Source organism: Protomyctophum parallelum (assembly GCF_964188405.1).
Source record: "Protomyctophum parallelum genome assembly, chromosome: 1".
NCBI classification, from domain to species: domain Eukaryota; kingdom Metazoa; phylum Chordata; class Actinopteri; order Myctophiformes; family Myctophidae; genus Protomyctophum; species Protomyctophum parallelum.
The window spans coordinates 42,345,664-42,369,350 of NC_139697.1; the positions used below are offsets into that span (position 1 = coordinate 42,345,664).

The following is a 23,687-nucleotide window of genomic DNA, read 5'->3' on the forward strand; positions in this document are numbered from 1 at the left end:
AATCCTGGGGCACGTTCGGATAGTGCACTGAGCACACTGTGCAATGCAAACTAATAGGCGAGTGCGCTCCGGTGCGGTATTTCCGAACGCACCCCTGGTCTCTAAACTACCTCCCCCTGGCCAGCCGGGTCGCCTGATGGAGGGGAACTGGTTGGAATAACGTGTTCCTTCTACACACTATGTCCGGCCGGGGAAACTCCCCCCTGGTCTGGTGAAAAGAAGCAGCTTGGACTCCTCATGTATAGAAGGAAGCATGAGGTCAGTCCGCTGCCCCCCCCCTGGTTGGCAGAGGAAGTGTAACGCCCAGGATTACATCAGATAATTGACAATGGGTGAAAAAAAATGGTTTGCAAAATCATGGGATAAAAAATATATATAAAAAAGGTCAATGTTTGTCACAATATCTTCATTAACCATCATGACACAAATTATTAAACAAAGAGGACATAGTTGTACAACAGTAAAAATCTTCACTGTGTAAAAAAAGGATAGTGCCAAAGCATGTATTTTTCAGTTCAAACGCTACAAACATGAATCGATGCACTTCCGTGTTACTTTTGACTGACTGACACTGAGCTATATAAAATATGTTAACATATAGAACAGAAGAATGTGCACCATTACACCATATAGTCTATGTATGTTTCAAAAGAAGTATTCATTTATTTTCCATTTGAGGTTAATGAACCACCAAGAACAGAAAACAATGAGTTGATCTGAAGTGTTAAAGATGAACAGAGCAGCATGCAGAGGAGAGAGAGCCCATGTCAACCGAATGAGACACATAAAGCAAAAGGGCTGCTGTGTGATTATGGTCACTGGTAGCCACTTCAAACCAATATAGTGAATATACCATCAAGGAAAAATATAAACATTGCCAGTCCTCAAGATAGGTTAAACAAATGCATTTTTAAACTGCGACATGTTGACATGGTGAACATTCATTGAGTTGGATAACTTAAACGCAAGTATAATATGCCTCCTAACATTATCCTTGTAGTATTAAGCCAAATTAATACTCCGTAGAAAGACGGTATTGCTTGCTGATGCAAATTGATTTCCAAGCTCAGTTTGTGTCAGCAACACTATTGTGCGATCGTCTGTCAATTAACCTTCTAAGGTCCGTACAGACTGGAGGTGTTATTTTGTGCAATGAATTCACGTTTCATTAGTACATCCACAAAGAATGCAGATATTAGGCAGTGATAACAGATTTTATTCAGGACAAGGATGATTTTTCATCACGAATAAAGGCATCAACCTGAATGACGCATTACCTATGTGAATGAGTTTTGATGTAACAAGTATTTGCAACAGATATAGGAACTTGTCATGCCCTGGTGTGCAGCGACCTTCGGGCACAAGGTACACTCAGGGTTAAACTGAAGAAACCCAGGCCTGATATAGTCACCACTATCAATGCTTTACTAATGCGTTCAAATGACCTCAACTCTTCCAAACATCCTGTAGAAAACATAAGGGGGGCTGTGTTCACAGATTTCTTCAAGCTGCCAGCACATTGCTGTCATGCATTTCCATGGTAAAGACTCAGTGGGGCACTCTTCTTACCAGCACAGTGCCTCACGTTTCAGCATTGTCACATTTCAGCATGTTTGACATTGAGGATCGAGCACCGCTCATTAATGTCACATTTGAGCCTGCTGGTCATTAAATTTACTACAACCTAGTCACATGAGTCAGACTGCCTCTCACAATTTTCAAATGTTTCCGTGACAGAGATTGAAGCACGGAATCGCTAATTGAAGCACGGTAAAATGGATGCCCCTCTCCTGACCTCTCCCCGTCGCGCTTCCGTCTCGTCTTTGCGTTCGTGTAGATTCGGTCCGGTCATGACACCACACACGGTATTTTGTCACTGTAACATGCGATTACGGATATTTGGCTCTTCAAAGTAAGTGTTACGCGCGATAAAACCTTGGCAATACGCTATTAATTAATGGCGGCGGAAATTGTGTTAAGAAGCACTGTGGACATGATATCCAAAGTGCTCAAAAACGTACTGTGGAGTGTGGACACAGCCCCTATTAGTGTAGTGTTATTCTTTATGCAACTCTCATCTATCATACAGTATAATCGTGGTGAATTACACCGACCCACTGACCGACAACATTAAAAAACAAGACAGTCAACAGGACATAAAGGACGGGTGGGTTCATTGGGGGGAATTCAGGAGGGTGGGGTTAGTGAGGGGTGGGGTTGTCTCCAACAACATCCACGCATATCATCAGAAGCTGTTGAGTTCGGCCATGGTCTGGTTGAGGTCTTCACTCAGCTTCAAGTTCTCGACCTTGGCGCCTTCCAGCATGTCTGGAAGAGACGGAGTGGTGCATGGAGACAAACGTTCATCTTCAGTCGTCTCAAATATCCCACACAGTGCAAATAAAACCGCATATTTGCCCAGGCTCATCATGTGACATGCAATAGAGATGGAAAGTGTAACAGTCTCGTAGGCTGAAAGTTTGAATCAAAAGTCTTCAGCTATCTCAAATACTCCTATACTCCCCACAATTCGGTGGTTCACTGCCTTGCCCAAGGGAGGTCTGATTGTTGGTCACTCACTTCCCCATCCAGATTTGTCCTACTACTTATCTGGGGAATTGAACCGTGATGTTTCTTTTTGTTCTTTATTGTATTTTCTCAGATTGTGCCCACACAAAATGGCAGCTTCCACTAAACAACTCTGGGAGATGATGAGGTCCTGAGATAAAAGTGAACATATAAAATATCGGTTGACAAAGTCACCACAAGACAGCAGAGCAACTCAAAGCATGGTGCGTGAAGTGTGCATGTGGACTTTTGCGTGTGTACGCTTGCGTGTTCTTGCATGCGTGCATGTGTGAGCGTGCGTGCGAGCCTTTGCATTTACTGGGGGACTTGCCAGCTACCTGTAGCAACCACAACATTTTAATGTGTTGCATCACAGCATGTCATGTTTCATGATGTTTGCTAGTTTCTGTTGCTTTCAGGCTGCTACATGTATGATACCTGATATGCTTACAGCTGAGCAGGGGGCAGAATATCCTACTCAAATATAAGCAAAATTATCTGATTTAGATATTACTCAGGTATAAGTAAGTTAAGTTGAAAGCAACTCAAATAAAACACAGCAAACACAGCTGTTCATTTCATCCCCCCCCCCCCCCCCCCCCCCCCGTTTGTGCCAGGGACCCCCATAAGAGTAGACTTTTCAACAATAGCCGATCTACAAGCTCACAACGTAACATCATGCTGTTGCGGGTCACTTTATTCTTTTTGAAAGAAAAGGTAAAAGCAAAAGTTGACAATGGCCAACTGGTATTGTATAATTTGTATCCGGTATTGCAATTTTGGGCCCACAGCCCGGAAGAAAGTTCATGGGTCGCCCAAAGTGCCTGATACGTGGGCTCGCTATACCGGAGGTAGTCATAGGACACATAAGGGTCACTAATGTTATGTAAAGGAAAGGAAAGGTACTATGTTTACCCAGGGTAACTGGACTAAGCTCAAGAACTTGTTTACAGCCAGGCCCTGCTCATAGAACATTTCATGGTAGAGGTTCAATGCCTTGTCCAAGGGCACTTCAGCGGTGGTAATTTTAACGTGCCGGTCCGGGGGATACGAACTAGCGACCTTCCGATATCAAGACCGCTCCGCAAACCGTTCGGCCACCGCTGCCACCATGTATGTTTGTGTATGCTCTATATAGCCAGGTCCACTTCTAGAAGGACTCAGGAGAAACACACTTCTGGCCTGGGGGAGTATGAGCTTGGTGAGCAATGAGTAGGCGGTGATTTTCTGAGCCTTCTCCATTTCTCATATGGCTCTAAACTATGCACACTCCTCCCTGCCTTCTTTCTCTCATTATCAACTGCTATGTTCTCTTTCTACTGTGCTATTCAGTCCTCTGCCTCTAACCTAATGAAGCGCTTTGCCTCTGTGCTGATGGAAGCTTTGTCACCTACTTACAATTACAGTTTAGGCATTTAGCCTTTCCAGAGCAACTCAATAAGCCAGGGAATTACATACTGTACATAGAATGCACAATGCAGAGAGAACAGTGTAGGCCGTAGGGCCTTAATAAACAAAAAAAACCCTGGTAAAACAAAACTTTAATAAGAAGGTTGACGCTCTCATTTCCCCACCAATCCCAGTGTCTAACTAATCCAATGTGATCCCCCAACATAAATAATCATGACGGTTCTCCTTCTCTCCAGTTGATGTCCTAAAACTAATGACACAGACCAACAGTCTGTGAAAATAGCCAATCTGCAAGCTCAACACATTGAATCGGGATTGGTTGTGAGCTTGTAGATCAGCCATTTATGAAAATCAATTATTGTATTAAAATTGATCATTCTTTTTCACACGTAATATTCACAATACAGACCTTGTCAGACAACTATGAAGGCAGCAAATTAAATCGTTTCTTTAATCTTAATCGAGGCATGAGTTTGTCCTTATTGCGACATTGATTTGAAGACATATCACCCCAGCCCTACAGCCCAGTCTTATACAGGCCTCAGTCATGCTCCATGCTTAATACAGGTCTGTCTGCATGTTCTCCCAACCCTCTAACATCTGCTAAAGAGTAAATTGTATACATTATGGTCACATCCTGAGTGTAACCATTTCAGCATGAAGAAACATTGTCAACTAATCCCTCCCCAGCGATTCTCTCCAAAGTGTGGGGCATATCTTCTTAATCAGAAGTCTTTATGAAAGAGCAGAGCTTCAAACCAAATGTAGCTAGCTAGGCTACTCCTGACATAACAGCATAACTGTAGGTCACCAACTGTCATCAAATGAAAACTTGATTATAAAATATACTAAATGCATGGAAAAACTATTAAGAGTACTTCAGTGGTGGAAAGGGCATTACATTTATTTTCTTAGGTCAAAGTACAGTATCAATACTGCAATGTAAATACAAGTAAAAGTCCATAATTCAAAATGTACTTGAGTAAAAGTACACAAACCATTGGCAGTGACACCAATATGTATCAAAAGTAAGTCCCATTTAAAGTATTCAAATAACAATGTTTTGAAAATAGCAGATCTACGAGTTCACAATGTGTCACAACTCACGATGCAACGAATTGTGAGCTTGTAGATTAGGTATTGTAAGAGCCATTTGAGCCACCATATTGTTTAAGTTTTCATTGTCATTTGTCAATCAAGTTCAGGTTTCCATGGTTACAGGAAGGGTATTTAATACTGGCCCTAATCAGGCGCAGGTGTTGCCAGTAGCAGAGGCAAACCGTTTTTAGACTGTGTTCTGATGACATGTATCCTGTGTGCACCTACAAATAGCCAAAATGTATCCTGGGCTGAAGTGGTTAATGTACCGGTATGTTTTGTAATAATAATCGAAATCTTCAAAGTATCAAATAAATGTAGTGGAGTAAAAGTACAATATTTGGATCTGAGATGTAGAGAAGTAGAAGTAAAAGTATTGGAAAAGGGAAATACTCAAGTAAAGTACAAATAACTTAAACTTGTACTAAAGTACAGTACTTAAGTAAATGTACTTAGTTACTTTCCACCACTGGAGTACTTGTAGTTAAATACTTTCCACCACTGGAGCTAGTTTGTGATATCACAGTATTTCCGATATCCTGTCTGAAAAGACATAATGTCACGTTTTATCTTAACGTCCATGTTTACACATTTCAATATATTTACTATGACTGTGAGACAGATTGTTGTATTTATTTGATGATTTTAGGATAAGTGTGCATTGCAGAAAATTCAAATTATAGTTCTGACTTTCTTTCTTTCTTCAAAAAAGCAATATACAGCTCTGTTTCTTTATAAAAAGGCATCCAGTGTGAAGATTGTAACAGATTCAGTATTCTGGATATCTTATGTAAACTTAATCTTATGTGATGACCATTACGGAGACAGAGAAAGCACAGAGTGTAATAGAGTGTATGGCGGCTATGCGTGTGACATCATCATCATACCCGGAAGTTATGCGGGAACGCCTACTGACTGAACAGAAAAGTCCTATCTGATTGCATTAAACAACGTTAAACTCCCTTTGCCACTGCCCTGGCATTGCCACTCCATTTGCCACCTACAGTGTATGCATGCACATACCCACTATAGTCACATTCATGATGGTTCATCATTGCAAATAGCAAGCACAAAGCTGAGATAAGTGTCACTGCTATTGAAAGAATACACTTAAAATGTAAATAATGAACAGTTATAGTGTATTTATTACTATATTATGTTTTGATTATATGGAACTGTGTGGGCCAACATTAAATTGTGTTTTTGCTTTCAGTTGCGTTGTAAAAATCGATTGAGGCAATCTGGTATTATCAAGTCTTTAGCTAATCAGCAGAAAGAATGAAGTCGGACAGAAAAGCAAGTGAAGACAGATTTAACATTTATAGAGGAGAAGAAGAAGAAGAAGAAGAAGAAGAAGAAGAAGAAGAAGAAGAAGAAGAAGAAGAAGAAGAAGAAGAAGAAGAAGAAGAAGAAGAAGAAGAAGAAGAAGAAGAAGAAGAAGAAGAAGAAGAAGAAGAAGAAGAAGAAGAAGAAGAAGAGTTACATAGAAGACAAAGCAAGAGAGCCTAGATAAGGGAGACAGAACATGATTCACAATCCTTGATGATTTGTACTCGCTTAGGCAAGTATCGGTTGACAAAAACATGGGGCTATGAACAAAAAAGGGTGAAAAAAAGAAAAGAAAGGTGCAACTAAAAAATTACAAGGAGGCCAACTTTAAAGGAGAAAGGCTTTACAAACATTAAAAGGAATGAGCAAAGAAAGACAGAGCAAATTAAAGGGAAAAAAGGCAGAATTGGGGGAAGAGACAAACTGAGAACAGAAATGAAACCAAGATGGAGGATGAGTTCAGTAGCAGAGCTGCGAGTCTTGAAACCATATCTTGAGAGAGTGACACGGCTTCCTGGCTTTTATCTGGAAGTACAGGAGGGTAAAGTAACTAAATCGGTTTACGGTTTTAGCGCGGTTAGGGTCTATGATATCTGGCACACAGCCATGCAATGACGGTGCGTTAAAGTTTTAAAATTAGTCAGTTTGATCTCTGTGACATTAGGCTACATGAACTCAGTAACCAGTCAGAAATCTAAATAGCTGTTGTTGATGTAGAAAGTAGATCGCTGGTTCTCAACATTGGATCTGAGGACCATTAGGAGTCCAAAATTCCAAATAGACCATTAGGTTAGTCTGATGGCAAAATTTACTTTGAAAATTAATTCAACTAAATAAAACCATCTAAACAAAACCATTGTCTAATCTTAACCATCTCTAAACTAATGTGTAAACACAACCATTTTGAACTTTATACCCACAATTAACCACCTCTAACTGAATGTTTAAACATAAACATTTCCATATAAATGTGTATCGTGATTGTACACAGTTGACATACCACTACACAAGTCTTAATGAAGGCCACTGTTTCTACAGTAGACACTAGACAATAAGCTTCCAGATATGGGTGTTCAAAAATGTGTGATGATAGCTGCCTTGGACAGTGCATTACCATGCCGACTATCTACAACTATTATCTACTATTGTGATCTTCTGCAATTTGTTTAATTTGTGAGAGTTTTAAGTGCATCAAAATCACACCAGTATATGAGAGAGAGAGAGAGAGAGAGAGAGAGAGAGACAGACAGAGAGAGACAGAGAGAGAGATTAATGTTGCCATGTCAACACAACAAAAAAGATGCAGCTGTTGGGGCCAAAAACAAACAATTACACTAATATGTATAGTTGCTCACAAGGTATTAAAGAAACACAAACATGTGAGCTGAAGCATTCCACTCAAATCAGATCTAAAAGTGGATTAGTTGAAACAAAGTAGAAAAGTGAAATTAATACTGGATGTTTCACTGCAATGCAAACTGTTTAGTAAAGTGTGCATCTTCCAGTGTATAGCATGCACACACACACACACACACACACACACACACACACACACACACACACACACACACACACACACACACACACACACACACACACACACACACACACACACACACACACACACACACACACACACACACACACACACACACACACACACACACACACACACACACACACACACACACACACACACGGTATTTACATGGAGGTCATATCATTGAGGGCATGGTCCAACTCCTCACTAATGGCTTTGTACTTGAGTTTCTGTGCATAAAGCTCATCTGTGGCACAACCCCAAAGAGGAGAGAAGACAGTGTTGCAAAGAAATAATATTAAAATATAGGTATTAAAAGAAAAGCAATAAAATAAATAATAAATTCCATTGGCTTATAATCTAGTTGTCATTGTTGGCGTATAATCTTCATCTACTTGTTTTATCAGCCACCTGTCTACTTCAGTGTACATAATACACTACACAGTGGTTATTAATAATCTCTTAAAACTGTATAATTGCATTAAACAGTGGAATGGGTGATGAGGATAACACTCTGAAAAGGTGGTTGGAAGGTCTCATCATGAAACTGTGAGGGGAAAAAAAAAGGTACAAAATTAAAATTCTACCTTCCAGATCGTCAATGGTCTTCTCCAGCTTGGCCACAGACCTCTCAGCAAACTCAGCGCGGGTTTCAGCCTAAAGCAGAAAATAAACCAAAGAGTTCAACAGACAACTGTTTGTTGTCTCCACCAGGCCGAAGGCATGTGGGGAGAGTATGTTTTGCACTCCGTCCGTCCGCGTGTCCGTCCGTCCGTCCGTGTGTCCGTCCGTGTGTCCGTCCGTGTGTCCGTGAACAGCTAATCTCGGCCACCGTTAACCCGGTCAATGCCATATTTTGCACACACACTCCCTGGATGCCAACCATGAACCTCTGCCCCAAACTTTCCAGAACGGCCTGTTATAGCGCCACCAGGAGGCCGCTTTGTGCAAAACAAGTTTTTGCACAGTACACCTACAGATTTTGTCCAAACATCACGCAAATTGGTACACAGTCTCTCTAGAGCCACCGTTAACCCGGTCAATGCCATATTTTGCACACACACTCCCTGGATGCCAACCATGAACCTCTGCCCCAAACTTTCCAGAACGGCCTGTTATAGCGCCACCAGGAGGCCGCTTTGTGCAAAACAAGTTTTTGCACAGTACACCTACAGATTTTGTCCAAACATCACGCAAATTGGTACACAGTCTCTCTAGAGCCATTCAACGAAACGGGTCTTTCAGATTTATCAGACTCCATCCTGATTGGTTAAGATTGGCTTCCAAAGTTCACAGGAGTGCTCAGTTTCAAACAAAATGCTGCAAATCATGAACACATCGCGTGATTTCCCTGAAATTGTGCACCCACATTCCCACTAGGCCGAGGACGAAATGCCACATGAACAATTTCAACTCAGCCTCAAGGTGGCGCTATAACTGGCCGAAAAGTGATTTTACCTCTAACTGCACGGATCTGTGGATAACCTGGTGGAGACCTGTGCCCGGAAGGGCACTTTTTCTAGTTTACATTGTATTTTCATACTGTGGAGGTGACATAACTGGTTTCCTAAGCAGTAGGCACCAAGTTTCTTTTGTTTGTTTGTTATGTGGCTGTTCTAGCAACTACAGTACCGTAATCATATTAATTAGACCCATTTGAACTCACATGGGAAATTCAGTTTTCAGCTTCACCCAGCTGATTGCTTCATGCTAAAGTGGTCAGCGTCAGGGGGACGAGCACATAGGGGTTAAAGGGTAAGACCACTTTTTTTGAGGTTTGGGTTGTGTAGTTACTTTGCCATGATGCAACTCCAAATGTGGACAAGAAATTAAAAATAACTGCTCCAGTGATTAGAAATTGATAATTCAAAATATGCTCCTCATTGACTTACATTGTAGCTAAAACAGCTCTCAAAGTCACTCTTTTAGTACGTAAACAAACACAAACAATGTTGATTCAGACAATATAGAGCATCACCAAAACTCATGTGGTTTTATTTTTTCATAAAAATGTTATCTTCCTGTTGATTTGTCCATTTTATTGGGAAGAAAACCCGGACTGGATCCGTGGATCCGGATCCAGATTTTCAAATAGTAAAATCAACAGGAATCTAACATTTTTATGAAAAAATAAAACCACATGAGTTTTGGTGATGCTCTATATTGTCTGATTCAACTTTGTTTGTGTTTGTTTACGTACTAAAAGAGTGACTTTGAGAGCTGTTTTAGCTACAATGTAAGTCAATGAGGAGCATATTTTGAATTATCAATTTCTAATCACTGGAGCAGTATTTGTTTTATTTCTTGTCCACATTTGGAGTTGCATCATGGCAAAGTAACTACACAACCCAAACCTCAAAAAAATCTTGCTCAGAGATACCTTGAGACATTACTGGGGCCGGGAATCGGAACCTGGGACCTTCTGCTTCCTAGGCGGGTTCTCTACCCATTGCATTTAGAGGTCAGAAATATCTGGCAACGCACAGATCTGCACCATCTGGGGTGCACTTTTCTATTCTCTCTACAATCTTCATTTCACAAATCTAATCTTTCATGACACCATTGCTTTTAATAGTTCCCACGCCACATTTAAATGTGCCCCTCCTTTTTCCCCTCCTACCAAATCTTTTCACCAAACATAGCTGATCAGCAAGCTGACTTCACACTTCACGCTGCTTAAGTGGCCCACTCACCTCCTTCAGTTTGTCTGTCAAGATCTTAATCTCCTCCTCATACTTGTCTTCCTTCTGGGAGTACTGTGGGGAGAGAGATGCAAGAGCAATCAGTCTCCTACCAGAGAGAGATCATTCTCCCTCTAGAGACAAGTGTCCTGTGAGAGAGAGAGTTTCTGCCTGTGGTCGAGAGATACGAGAGAGATCAGTCTCCAGATAATCTCTCCCAGACAGACACAATAAGACACTCGACATCAGTCAACGTTGTTGTTTCACACACTCCTTAACACCTCATGCTGAACGGATCAACACTGTCAAATGAGCAACGCAAGGCGTGAGGTCTGACACAGACCTCATGAGCTACACCACACAAAAGATTATCAAAATGATCTAAAATTGTGGTATACATTTTTTGTTTATTTTATTTATACATGTAGATATTTATTTATACATTTAAATGTTTGAATCTTGCCCCTCCCCTCCCCGGTAGAAAACAGCAGACAACATTGACATCTCCAAATTTGGAGCGACGCCCATCTGCACTGTAGTTCACTTCACTCCCAGGAAATGTGTCTCGTTTCAGCAGGCTTTTCTTTTTGAGCCAAATGCGAACGAAAATAAAAGCCTGGGTACAGAGGCTAGTGCCCTAGTAACTCTGTTCCGTAGAATAGACGTGTCTACTGAAGGTATTAACTAATTAAATATTCACCCACCAGCAACGTGTGAAGCAGAGCCACCGTGCTCTCAGAATATACCCAAACAACTGTAGAGCTTTGTTTATGAACAGAACAGATTTGGACCAGCATAATAGGCAGGAATGTTTGCTTAATATGATCATAATACATCATGTTTTCATATTTTCTACTGGAGATCAGGTGAATAACAGACTGGCAAATGACCCAGACATAGTCACTGTTGGGCAGAAGCGTATCTCAATTAATTTTATTATTATTTTGTAATAGTTTATTTCAATAACTGCATGCCCTACTGTATGTTACACTTAGTCGCATGATTGCGTTGCGGAAACGTAGCCAATCTACAAGCTTTTATTTCCGCTATTTTGGAAAACATTTTGAAAGATTTTGCAATTATTTAAATTTGAATATAAAACCCAAATGTCCAAAATCGGGTCACCAAGTTCAAATGGTTAAGTCTGTCTGTGAGTTTTATAAATATTGCACCAAATAACCAATGAAAAGTATTAACAAGAGCTTGTAACTAAAATAATAACACATGATCCATTGGAACACAGGTTATTTCTTTCAATTTCCTGTAAAGTAACAGTTTTGGACACGCAAGGTTTCCACCTGACAGCGACGATATGTGGGAATACTAACGTGCTTTATTTAATTAAATTTGACTGGAGGCTCAGTAAGTAACGGAATGAAAACAAAAGCGAACCTGACATGTACTTGTCCATGTCATAGGGAATCAAAGCAGCTCTGCTCACCCAAGCCAAGGCAATGGCTGAAATCGCCCATGCCCTTAATCCATCGTAAAAGTATCTCCATCACAGACACAGCTGGCATCTGCATCCGTCATGAAACAGTTTGACCTTTTTAGAATCATGGTACAAAGGGCATGCATGGCTAGACTAATGCCTTAATGGTTAACCCATTGAGTAAATAACCACGATTGCAATCAACTCCACTGGAATGAAACCAAACCTAGACAGTAGAGTAGACACCACATCTCCTCTCGTACACAGCCACATCCTCATGTTTAAAACAACAATCTGAAATGTTATTTCAACCAACTCGTATAATGGTAGAGCATGTTAATACAATACAACAACATCTGCCGTGGCTTATTATTACTGAGACACTTAGACCCTTGTGTCCGGTTATTGACCTAAAAGGTTCACAGTGGTGGAATGTACATTTACTCAAATACTGTACTTTTACAGTTAACATTTTTAGGTATCTTTTACTTTACTGGAATATTTCCAATTGTCAGTACGTTTACTTCCAAATATTGTAATTTTACTCCACTACATTTATTAAACATTACAAAACATACATTATAACCACTACAGCCCTATACAATTCAGCCATTTGACAATAGCATACAATGGCTTGTAGATCTATTTTAGATCTATTTTCAAAAGATTTTCTTTTTATTTTTTATATTGATTTGAAAACTTTAAATGGGACATTCTGTATAATGAGCACTTTCACCTTTGGTATTTTAAGTACATTCTGATGTCAATACTTTTGTACTTTTACTCAAGTACATTTTGAATTCTGGACTTTTACTAGAGTATTTCTACATTGCAGTATTCTCACTTTTAAAGTAAAACATTTGAGCACTTTTTCCAAGGTTGACAAGTAGTACAGCCTGAAGCTCATGAGTTCAAAATCAGCAGGGATAATGGCTTGAAAGAGCACTAATGTATGTACAGTATACACGTACACTCGGGTTTGAATCACAGTGGACAATATGGTGATAAATATTGTCGAGGCGATATCTCCACAATATGCCTTTTCAGAGATATCGTAGCCTATATATCGTGATAAGAATCGTGAATGCATATTCTATGTTCTATACGGTTAATTTATATTTCTGTAGAATGGTTTGGTTTGCCAAAGATAATATGTATTTTGGTCTACTCTAAATGGTCCGTTACACCTCGTTCTTTTAGTTTTTGTAGGTGGCTGTACTGTACTAAAGTTGAAAAATAACCATAAAAACCAAAATGAAAAATAATTGTGATAATATTGTGGATCTGTGATACTGCTTGAAAAATATATTATATTTTTCCATATTGCCCACCCCTAGGGGGACGGATTGCACCCAGAGTGTGTCAAAAGCAGACCCTCGAGGACCAATTTTGACCCTGCCAGAGTTAAACGAATACTGAGGATTTGGCCGTGTATTCACACACAAACATCAGGATGTAACAACCTCCCAAGTAGACTCATCATACATACTGTACAGTACAATCATCTCCGAACAACCTTAAAGAAAGATCTCATGGATGTTATATTATTTGTACATTGTACAGAGCAAAATTAATAAGTAGGCATGTAATTCATTAATTCACTCAACTCACTATATGATTCGATCACAATACTAAGATGTAAGTGTATTTTTTACAATACTGGATCTCTTATCCTGTTTTCAATACAGTAGCAAATGACTGGAAACTATTTTTTCATAAGTTCTCTTACAAAGATCCTGTAGTTTCTTCTCTTTGTATTAAATAGATTTATTGGATCGATTTGAATCGATTTACGATAAATCGTTACATGCCTATGAATAAGACATGCTCACGTGCAACCCCTGTCTATGTCACTCAGCCACGCAAAGACCCCCTACCTTCTCAGCCTGGGCTTCCAGAGACTTAAGGTTATTGGTGACGTTTTTCAACTCTTCCTCCAGTTCAGCACATTTACTGGAGTTGGGTGAGGGTGTTTGGGACAGAGGAAGAGGAAGGTAGACAGCATATGATGGAACAACAAGACCGGCAGGACAGACCAAGAGAAACAAGAGAATTCTTATGAGATAAAAGTGAGAGAAAGTGTGTGAGGGAAATGTGGGATATTTATATTCACATATCTTCACAGGGCTGAGAGTTTGAGTCGTAAATTGGAAAACAGCGATATGAGTTGCAGGAAGAAATGAAATCACATTAATGTTTCCAGTGATTGGTGAAAGCAGATTTCAGCCAGCAGTGCCTATTCATAACACAAATAAGCAGCTAGCTTGCTGATATTTAACGAACTTGAGCCACGAGGGCCACCGAGTTGCCGTGGCGAACGTTGTGAAGTTAGATTGAGCCGACTCAGCCCAATAGCACAGAACTGTAAATAATGTCAACCTGATCTCACCCAAACATGGATTGGCAATTCCATACATACACTACTAGTGAAAGCCATGCCTCCGTCGCGGTCAAAACAGTAGTAGTGTAATGTGTACCGATTTTTGAGTTTTCTAGTAGTGTTTGTACGGAATTGCCAATCCGTGTTATTGAGATCGGGCTGGGTGCTAACGTTAGGCTTCCACAGGACATTTTCATCCTGTTAGTATTGTGTAGCAATGCTAAGGTTAGCCACCATCTAGCCGACCCCATTTAAGTTTTAAGTGATATAGTTTGAACAGTCCTGTACAGCACCAATTCAAACAAATAACAAATAACCACGGGAACCCAAATGTAAAACGCTGAAGTATGCCGTATGGCGTATGCAAACAAATCCCAAACGAACAACTCAAGATGCGTCCAAGATAAGCAGGCATGACCCTAATTCATGCGACAGTGTTGTAACAAGCTCTACAAAAATGACTGTGGCACTGGTCGTACAGAAGAAGTTAAGAAGTGCAGTCCTTTAAACACAGTGTTGTTGGACGTGTGGATAAAACGGTAGTCATGCAGAGGCAGGAAGTAAACCATGCAGAGTTCAGAGACATGCAGGATGAGGCTGGGGTCGATGCCCAGTAGGTGGAAAGGGGGTGATGGGGGGAGGTGATGGGGGGAAGGGGTCTTACCCGCAATGTCAGACTTTTCTCCGGTAAGCATTTCTTGCTGATTTCCACATGTGTTTTCCAGTCATACACTGCCCTATCTGACACACATGCATGTTGATCTGTCTCGTAAAGCACTGGTTCTCAACCTTTTTTCAAGTCAAGGACCTTGCAAATGTACTTTATATGGCCTGGGAGTCTTGACCCTCTTCTGAAAAGGTGTCATGCCAGGGACCCCCAGAAGAGAAGATTTATGTTTTGTAAAAAAAAAAATCTAAATTATAAAAAAAAGAAAAAGCATATTCTCAAAGAAAGTCTAAATTTGCAAATTCGTACAAGCTCGCAGCTGTGAGCTTGTATATTTGCTATTTTTGAATAGCCAACACATAAATGGATAGATGGTTTAAAATTATTGTGATGCAGTATTAACTGGTTCTGCCTGGAACCCCCTTGCATTTTAAATAGCGGATATATCTGATTTACAAGCTTACAACGCGCCACGAAGTGATGCATTGTAAGATTGTAAATCTGATATTTCTGCTTCCTTTTTAAGTTGACGATTATGCAAATTTAAGCGATTATCTCAAATAATCGTCAGCTGGCAAAAGGGGCGACCTGGACATGTGGGCCATGTTTCACAACCAAATAACTTAATTTCCCAATACGAACATTTCCCGGCAGTCACATGGAAACTACAAAATAGAATAAATCACAGGCTGTCAGCGGCGTGGGACAATTCCACGGAAATAGCAGTGACGATCCCCTATTATCCGAATCTCAACAACATCAACCATTTTTACTACTTCAGTAACTGCCACAAATGTTGATCAACTGACAGACAGACAGACAGACAGACAGACAGACAGACAGACAGACAGACAGACAGACAGACAGACAGACAGACAGACAGACAGACAGACAGACAGACAGACAGACAGACAGACAGACAGACAGACAGACAGACAGACAGACAGACAGACAGACAGACAGACAGACAGACAGACAGACAGACTTCTACCTTGTCCTCAGACGCTTGCAGGGTCTTCAGTGATTGGTCATAGCCTCTCTGCTCCTCCTCCAACGTCCTGGCTTTGCTGTTAGTGGGGGGACGGGGCCACATCATGCCACGAGGAAGGGGGGTGGGGGGGGGTATTGTATGGGGGTTGTGTCATGCGTTGGAATGCAGGAACGGACCCCCAGGACAGACCCCAGGGCGGGCACAAAAATGCACACACACACACACACACACACACACATGGAAACGATTTTTTTCTTTTTGTTGTTTTGGTTACGGGATACACAACCATTGTTATGCAAATGACATGATAACCCAACATGCTATAGTATTGTGGTTGACCGTGGGAACCGTCCGCCAGGGGCTGGGAGGGGCAGGCAGAGTTCACATGATGTGAGGATCCACTGTGTGTGTAGTGGAGCAGTGGTTCTCAATCATTTTTATGTCAAAGACCAACACATTCATGTATTTGTCTGAAATGTTTTTTTCCTCCTTTTTTTGGCCAGGGACCCCCATTGATGATGTGTGTAAAAACGTTTTCTAAATCTTTCCAAAATATCAGATCTACAAGCTCACAACATGTCACAATGTGATGAGTGTAGATTAGCCATTAGCTAATTTCAAATAGCCGAAGTATAAACTAGGGTTGAAGGGGACAGTAAAGCCCCTTAAGGACCCATGGAGGTCCCTGGACAAACAAGAAACTGCAATGGAGACTGCTGTTAGTAAACATTAAGGTCCATCTAAAAACCAGCCAATGAAGGAGCGTGTGGATGTGTTTAAAACAATACACTTTTCAACCAATACAAAATTGATTGAATATGGACTGCTCATGTGTTCATGTGTTATGGCCTGCTCATGTGTTCCATTATTCAATAAATTGTGATAATTCATTTGCAAGCTGTGTGTTCAGTAGATGTGGTCCCATAGAGGTCACGACCTCTCCGGGACAGCTCTGCACAGAGCGTCGACGGAGCACACGCATTTACATTTCTGGCACATTGTCATAGCGGTACATTTTCCAATTCATGACACTAATAATGTATAGCCCTGAAGTTGTTAATATAATTATATTCCACATCTTATCCTTTCTGGTACAATTTGAAAGGCTTTTTATAGGTTGTTGTATTGTACTTGCAGTAGCTATGTGTATAATTATGATGTTGTGTGCAGTGGTATTGTTGTACTCCGTATGTATGCATTTGTAAGAAGTTGAACTTACGCCTCTGACACCTCCGCTCTCTCTTCTGTGCGTTCCAGCTCACCCTCAACAATAACCAGTTTACGTGCCACCTGCACATGAACAAAACATACCACTCAAAACCGAATAATGTGACATTTCCATGAATATTGCAATAATTGCATGAAATCAAACATTTTTAGAGCTCATTTAAAACAACAGAAGCTGACCAAAGTGCTGTACAAGGTCAAAACAAACAGGCGCCCATCAGACACGTATACATAGTTAAAACACATTATGAGTGCAAATAACAGCCAAAGAGAATATACTGTAGGTGGGTTTTAAGTAAGGATTTGAAAACCTCGGGTAGATCGGATGGGGAGAAGCAGGTCGTTCCAGAGCCTGGAAGCAGCAGCCGCAAAGGCGAGGCCACATCTTGTCTTTTTGCTAGTCTTCAGAACGACCAGTATCAACTTATTGGCAGACCTCAGAGCCCTGCCTGGGGTGTATGGTTCCAGGAGCTCAGAGAGGTATAGGTACAGCGGAGCTAGCCTGTTTAAAGATTTAAAAACTAATAGCCCAGACCCCGGGGGCAGACCAAGGCACAGTTGGAGGGATTACATCGACTCATTGGCCTTGGAACGCCTCAGGATCCCCCAGGAGGAAGTTACTAATGTTGCTCTGGAGAGGGAAGTCTAGAGCTCTCTGGTGGAGCTGTTGCCCCCACGACTCGACTATGGATAAGCGGTGGAAGCCACTGCCGCCCCACACTAGATAAGTGAGTCTGCTAAATGCCTAAATTTGCTAGTTGCAACAGAACTTTAATTCAGTGTTTAAAGTGAAAGTAAAATAATGTTTATGGCTGGGTGATTTTGGTCAAATCGCAAATTTTAAGTATTAATTGACGATTTCAGGAACAAATTATTTCTTTATTTTGTAACTGTAATCATCTACTAACTTCATCCAACAGCCAGGGTGTGTTCGATCAAATAATGCACACATACTAGTATGGAGGCTTTATTTGCTCTTGGCGAGGGAAGGAGGGGTTGATAACTGATATCGGCCCCTGGCACTGACCAGGCAGTAGCTGACCAATCGGTGCAAGCTAAAATAGCACCACGTGATGAACTGTCATGGTGAGCGACCACATTGCGGAAGGAACCATTCATGTCAAACACACGCTGTTCAAACACTGAGTTTCTGTTGACTAAATAAGACAATGAACACGGCATCACGGCATGGATGAAAGATCACCCAAACTTTCATCCATAACCTCAGGCAACAACGAATGTCTGGGTTATGCTATACTGCACTGGTTCCCAAACTAGAACCTAGAATTTATTTAAACATACAGTATGTTGTGCGTCCCTCAATGAAAGGCAGTAGGAAGAGGAATACATGTGATGGTCTGGACAGGTGGGGTGTCTTTGGTAGAGGTTTGTGTTGTTGGTGTCGTGATGAAACTAGTCCATTTGGTCATATATATAATTCTCCTTTGCTCCCTTTCCCCTCATTGCCCAGTGAAGCAGCTCTCAAAGTCACTCTTTTAGCAAACACTAACAAATTAGATTCTATCAATGTACGTACACTATAACATCTCAAAACCCACTATGGCTTTTTGGGCTCGATTTGCGGATCCGGATTTCCAAACTGTGGAATCAATCAGGAAGTTGAGATGTTAGGCTATAATATAATATGCAGAGGGTTTAAAACTTCACCTCCTCATATTTGCGGTCGGCCTCCTCAGCGATGTGTTTGGCCTCCTTTAGCTGGATCTCCTGGAGCTCCATCTTCTCCTCATCTTTCAGGGCCCTGTTCTCAATCACCTTCATCCCCCTGGAAACATACGCACACGCACACACGCGCACACACACACACACACACACACACACACACACACACACACACACACACACACACACACACACACACACACACACACACACACACACACACACACACACACACACACACACACACACGGTCATGAAGACCTGACATTGACTTTAAGCGCCACTAAATCCTCTAGTGTTTGGTCTATGTACAGTGTGAGATGAAAATAACTATGCTGCACGTGGCCTAGGGCTGTCCTCATCTAAACTACTACTTTGACTACTTGTACGGTAGTCATAGGAACTTGACAAATAATTGATTAATTGACCGACACATCTATAAAATTGTGTATGCTGCATATTTACTAATAATTACTTGACTGGCTTTCGAAATTCTAGAAATGATAGAATACTCCTCAACTAAAAGTCTTGGCTAAAACTGACCAAATCGACTACATTTACTACATTTGAAGTTGGTTCAATACGTCCATGACTCGGCTCTCATGCAGTGTCCAAACTACATTTAGAAAAGAAAGAAAATTTTCTGCACAAACAGTTTAATGCTTGGAAACGTTTAGACCAATCTCAAAAGTTTCGGTCAATACTGGTCTTCCTCAACGAAGGACTTTTTTTCTTTCTTTTGATAGATTCACTTTGTCATCAGCGATAGTCGAAATGATGGATGTGCATACCAACCCCTTTTGAACTGGTAACATTTTTACAATGGACAGTCAGAGTACGTTGTCAGAAGGAGAACAGACCTCTCGCTCTCGTCGGCAGCCTTCTCAGCCTCCTCCAGCTTCTGCAGGGCCGTGGCCAGTCTCTCCTGGGCTCTGTCCAACTCCTCCTCTACCAGCTGGATACGTCTGTTCAATGACGCTACCTCCGCCTCAGCCTATACGGTAAGCAACAACATAAACACAATGAACAGAAACTCAATAAACACGCTCCTCTACCAACTGGATGTCTGTTCAGAGTACAGTATGTACAGTTCCCTGCAGGGGCCCTTGACTACCATGGACTGTGCTACAAGGCCCATCAACAGTTACTTAAATGTCAACATTGACATTAAAGGAGAATTCCATACTAGAAGGCTTTTTTACCTTTATTTGTAGTCGTTACGTCACCACCAAAGAGGTCCAGGTGTTATTTTGGGCAAAAGCGTATTATTGCCTATTTCCCCTACCATAAGCCCTCAATGAATTGCATTGCATTGAATTGAATGGGGCAATGGGGTGTTGTGCTAATTCGCTCCATCGCTCAAATAAGCAAATTAGCACAAAAACCCAACCCCCATTGAGGGCTATATTAGGGGAAATAGCCAATAATGCACTTTTGCACAAAATAACACCTGGACCTCTTTGTTGGAGACATAACTACAAATAAAGGTAAGAAAGCCTTCTAAGCATGGAATTCTCCTCATAGTCACTTTGAGCGCTGATGGCCTAGTCAGTGGCTAAGGTGCATGCCACATATCCTCTAAGTCTAATGCAATGACAGTGAGTTGTGCGTTTGATTCCTGAACCCGATGACCTTTGTTGCGTGCCACCCCCATCTCTCTGTCTCTCTCTCTCTATAATATATGCAGAAACCCCCCCCCCCCACAAACAATTTTAAGGACCCACTATCCACTAGTCCACAGACCACCATAACTCTGAGTGTATAAATGTCCCTGTGGGTCCATTTGATAGTCATGACTGCCAGTTAGAGGTATATATTATATATATATGTCCACCAAGACAGTTACTGTCATTATAAGTGTATATCTATCTATGAGGTAATGTTTTATCCCTCGAAATCATGAAGGCAAAGCCAAAGTGCATGTAACAACATTTTTGGACACTTATTTATTTGTCTCCAGAGATGCGTAAGGGTCCGGGTTCAGATCAGATTCTATTACCTTGGATCCTCAGTCTGTTTATCCTTGTGTGAAATACCGTCAAAAAGCCGCTGTCAGAAAGATGTCAACAGAACGTTGTCATTGTTAATTATAGGCAGGGTATTGTTTTTAATGAATACATCAGGTTTACAGGGGTTTGGTGTCATCACCAATCTGTGGTTTAACTAGGCTTCGCGACTAGTATAAATCTAGTAATCGATTCAATGCACTTACGATTTACACAGGAATAGACTGGCGCTCAAATAGGATAAGCTAATTTTTTTGTCCATTACACGACTGTGTAAAATAACTAATCTTTTCGGCAAGTATAATTCGGGCATCAGCTAGTGCAAGAGCCACATCCAGCTCTTAAGCCCTTATATTTTTTTGTTATTCTCCAATTGTACAAATGTATAGCCTTAGCCTAAACACAAAATAAAAAAAGTAGAGTACACCTCCAAATGGATGCAGGATATAACAAATGTGGAGAGCTTTTCACGTACAGTGAGTGAATAGATTATAATGAATGTATCAGAGCAATGTATTAAAAAAATACAAATTACTAAATTAAGCCTATTACACATATTCATAGACCCATTACTAAAGCTGATGTTTTACAGTACCTCCATATTAGGTTCAATTTGGTTTCGCGGCACCATTTTATTAATTTGTTGACTATCCTTTGATAGTAAAGGTTGCCTACCGCTGAGCTAGTGCTATCCAGCAGCAGAGTGAAGTGCAGCCGCACACAGCCATACATGGATGTGGAGCGAGAACCACTGAACTGTACTGTGATCAGTGTGATGGAAACTGTGACACTGCTTGTAAAGTCACTGTGCCTCTACTGTATGAAGGCTCTCTGAAACATTTTACACTGTACATGGCAGGGTGGAAAGGAACTAAGTACATTAACTCAAGGGCTGTTACTCGAGTACAATTTTGAGGTACTTTACCTGAGTGTTTCCATTTCTCAATAAGCCTACTTGATACATCTGTACCCAGTACATACTGTGAATATTGTGCTTTTTTTAATCTAGAAAGTAACCAGTAACTACAAATGATTGTAGTGTTTATTGTTATTACAAAACCAATTACGCCCTATTTTACACTTCCATCTGTTTGAATAGCAGATCTGCACATGGTCACAACGCAATGCGACGACCTTGTGAGCTTGCAGGTCTGCTATTTTCAAAGTATTTTGTGACTTAAGTTTGAACTTTTAGAGAGTATTTCTCTCAGTATATTGTGGTAATTAGTTAAAATAAATAAATAAATAAATAAATCTGAGTACTTCTTCCACTCCCACTGTATTCGAGGGCTCTCTGAATCACTAAATGATTCATAAACGACAGGAAGAAACACCTGGGATGGGGTTTTGCAGACAGGAAATGAAATCACTTCTGGTGATTGAAATGTTTGCGGCCCGAAGGTCTTTCACGTCACCATGCTCATGTACAGAATGCATGTCATGGCTGTCGGGTGGAAAGCTTGTATGTCCAAAACCGTTACTTTTCGGGAAATGAGAGAGAAAAAGTACATGCATCTATCTATCCCCAGAATTCATTTAAAAGTGTGAGGGGTTCAACACAAGTTGAGTGCACGCACGCACACACACTGATGCACTCGTGACCCTTCGCTTGTCATTTTTTGTTTTGTTTTATGAGGACAACACACCAGAGTCAGAGCCCGGTGCCAACAAAAACAAGTTGCATGCGACTGGATATACAGTGATTTTCTGCTGTTGTTAATCTTGGACCACAGTATACGTTCTTCAACTCATCAAGTAATCGCTTCGTTTTTGGATTTTTCTGTCATCAGGAAGGAATGCAACAAAAACATCCAGGCTGGAGCCACTGTGTCAAACTGAAATTAAAACTTTATTAACCACATGAACCCTATAGCATCCCCTATTCAGGGGGTGAAGATATGGTGAAATTATCTGATCTACATACAAGCTCACAACGCGTCACATTGCATTGCGAGCTTGTAGATCAGCTAATTGTAAAAAAAAAAAGTACAGAGCCCTGGGGGATTCCGGTCAATGAAGTAGCCTAGGGTTTAAGTGGATAGTCTAATGTTCTGTTATGTTTGTAATAAGTTAAAGTATATCTTGTTACACTTTGACATGAAGATTGATTGTTTGAATATTTTATTTGACAGAAATGCTAAACAGTACGAGTATAGTCAAATAATACTTTGTCTAAAAGGATTACAGCAAAAAAGTCATTGCGGTCGTGTTTCGAATGAGAGTATGTAATGTTAGTTTATTCATATAGATTATTAAAGTTAAATGGGACGAATTCAACATTTCTTTGGAAAGGAAATCTCAACTCTGACCAAATGAGCGGCGCCCATTCTATCTGTTTTCAGTTATGAAAGTTTGGCATTGTTCTGTCCCGTTACGTCATAGTGCATTTTGATTTGAATGAACTCATAACATCTGCATACTGCTGCATGGATACAGTGTGTGATTGAGATGCATTATGTTTCTGTGGTGAGATAGTCTGGAAATAACACGGCAGGATGAGAGTTATATTAGAGTTTAGACAATTAAAGTCAGTCAGTCAGTCAGTCCGTCACAGACACCAACTACTCTATGATTGGTTTGCCCGCCTGTGCAGAATTTCACACCTGAAGCACTGTCTGAACAGCAGCAGTGTCTAGGCAACAAGGAAGAGCACATTGTCAGTGTTTTTGAATGGG

The 23,687-nt window shown here is 40.8% G+C and overlaps 1 protein-coding gene across 5 annotated transcripts in view; it reads right to left on the bottom strand.

The window, feature by feature from the left end:
- Positions 1 to 643: 643 nt before the first annotated feature.
- The window catches only part of LOC310860703 (tropomyosin alpha-1 chain-like), a 35,289-nt gene continuing 12,245 nt past the window's right edge, over positions 644 to 23,687 (bottom strand). For 2 of the 5 annotated variants that reach the window (XM_083767806.1, XM_083767809.1), the window contains 8 exons: positions 19,867 to 20,000; positions 18,992 to 19,109; positions 17,316 to 17,386; positions 13,936 to 14,011; positions 10,639 to 10,701; positions 8,533 to 8,602; positions 8,114 to 8,192; positions 6,319 to 6,930 (listed from right to left, as the gene is read on the bottom strand). In XM_083767806.1, coding sequence (XP_083623932.1) covers positions 6,927 to 6,930; positions 8,114 to 8,192; positions 8,533 to 8,602; positions 10,639 to 10,701; positions 13,936 to 14,011; positions 17,316 to 17,386; positions 18,992 to 19,109; positions 19,867 to 20,000 — 615 coding nt within the window. In that variant the 3' untranslated portion in view covers positions 6,319 to 6,926. Of the gene's footprint in view, positions 2,329 to 6,318; positions 6,931 to 8,113; positions 8,193 to 8,532; positions 8,603 to 10,638; positions 10,702 to 13,935; positions 14,012 to 16,096; positions 16,173 to 17,315; positions 17,387 to 18,991; positions 19,110 to 19,866; positions 20,001 to 23,687 lie in introns of those variants that run through there. The other 3 variants (XM_083767808.1, XM_083767810.1, XM_083767807.1) reach the window with 2 other exon arrangements.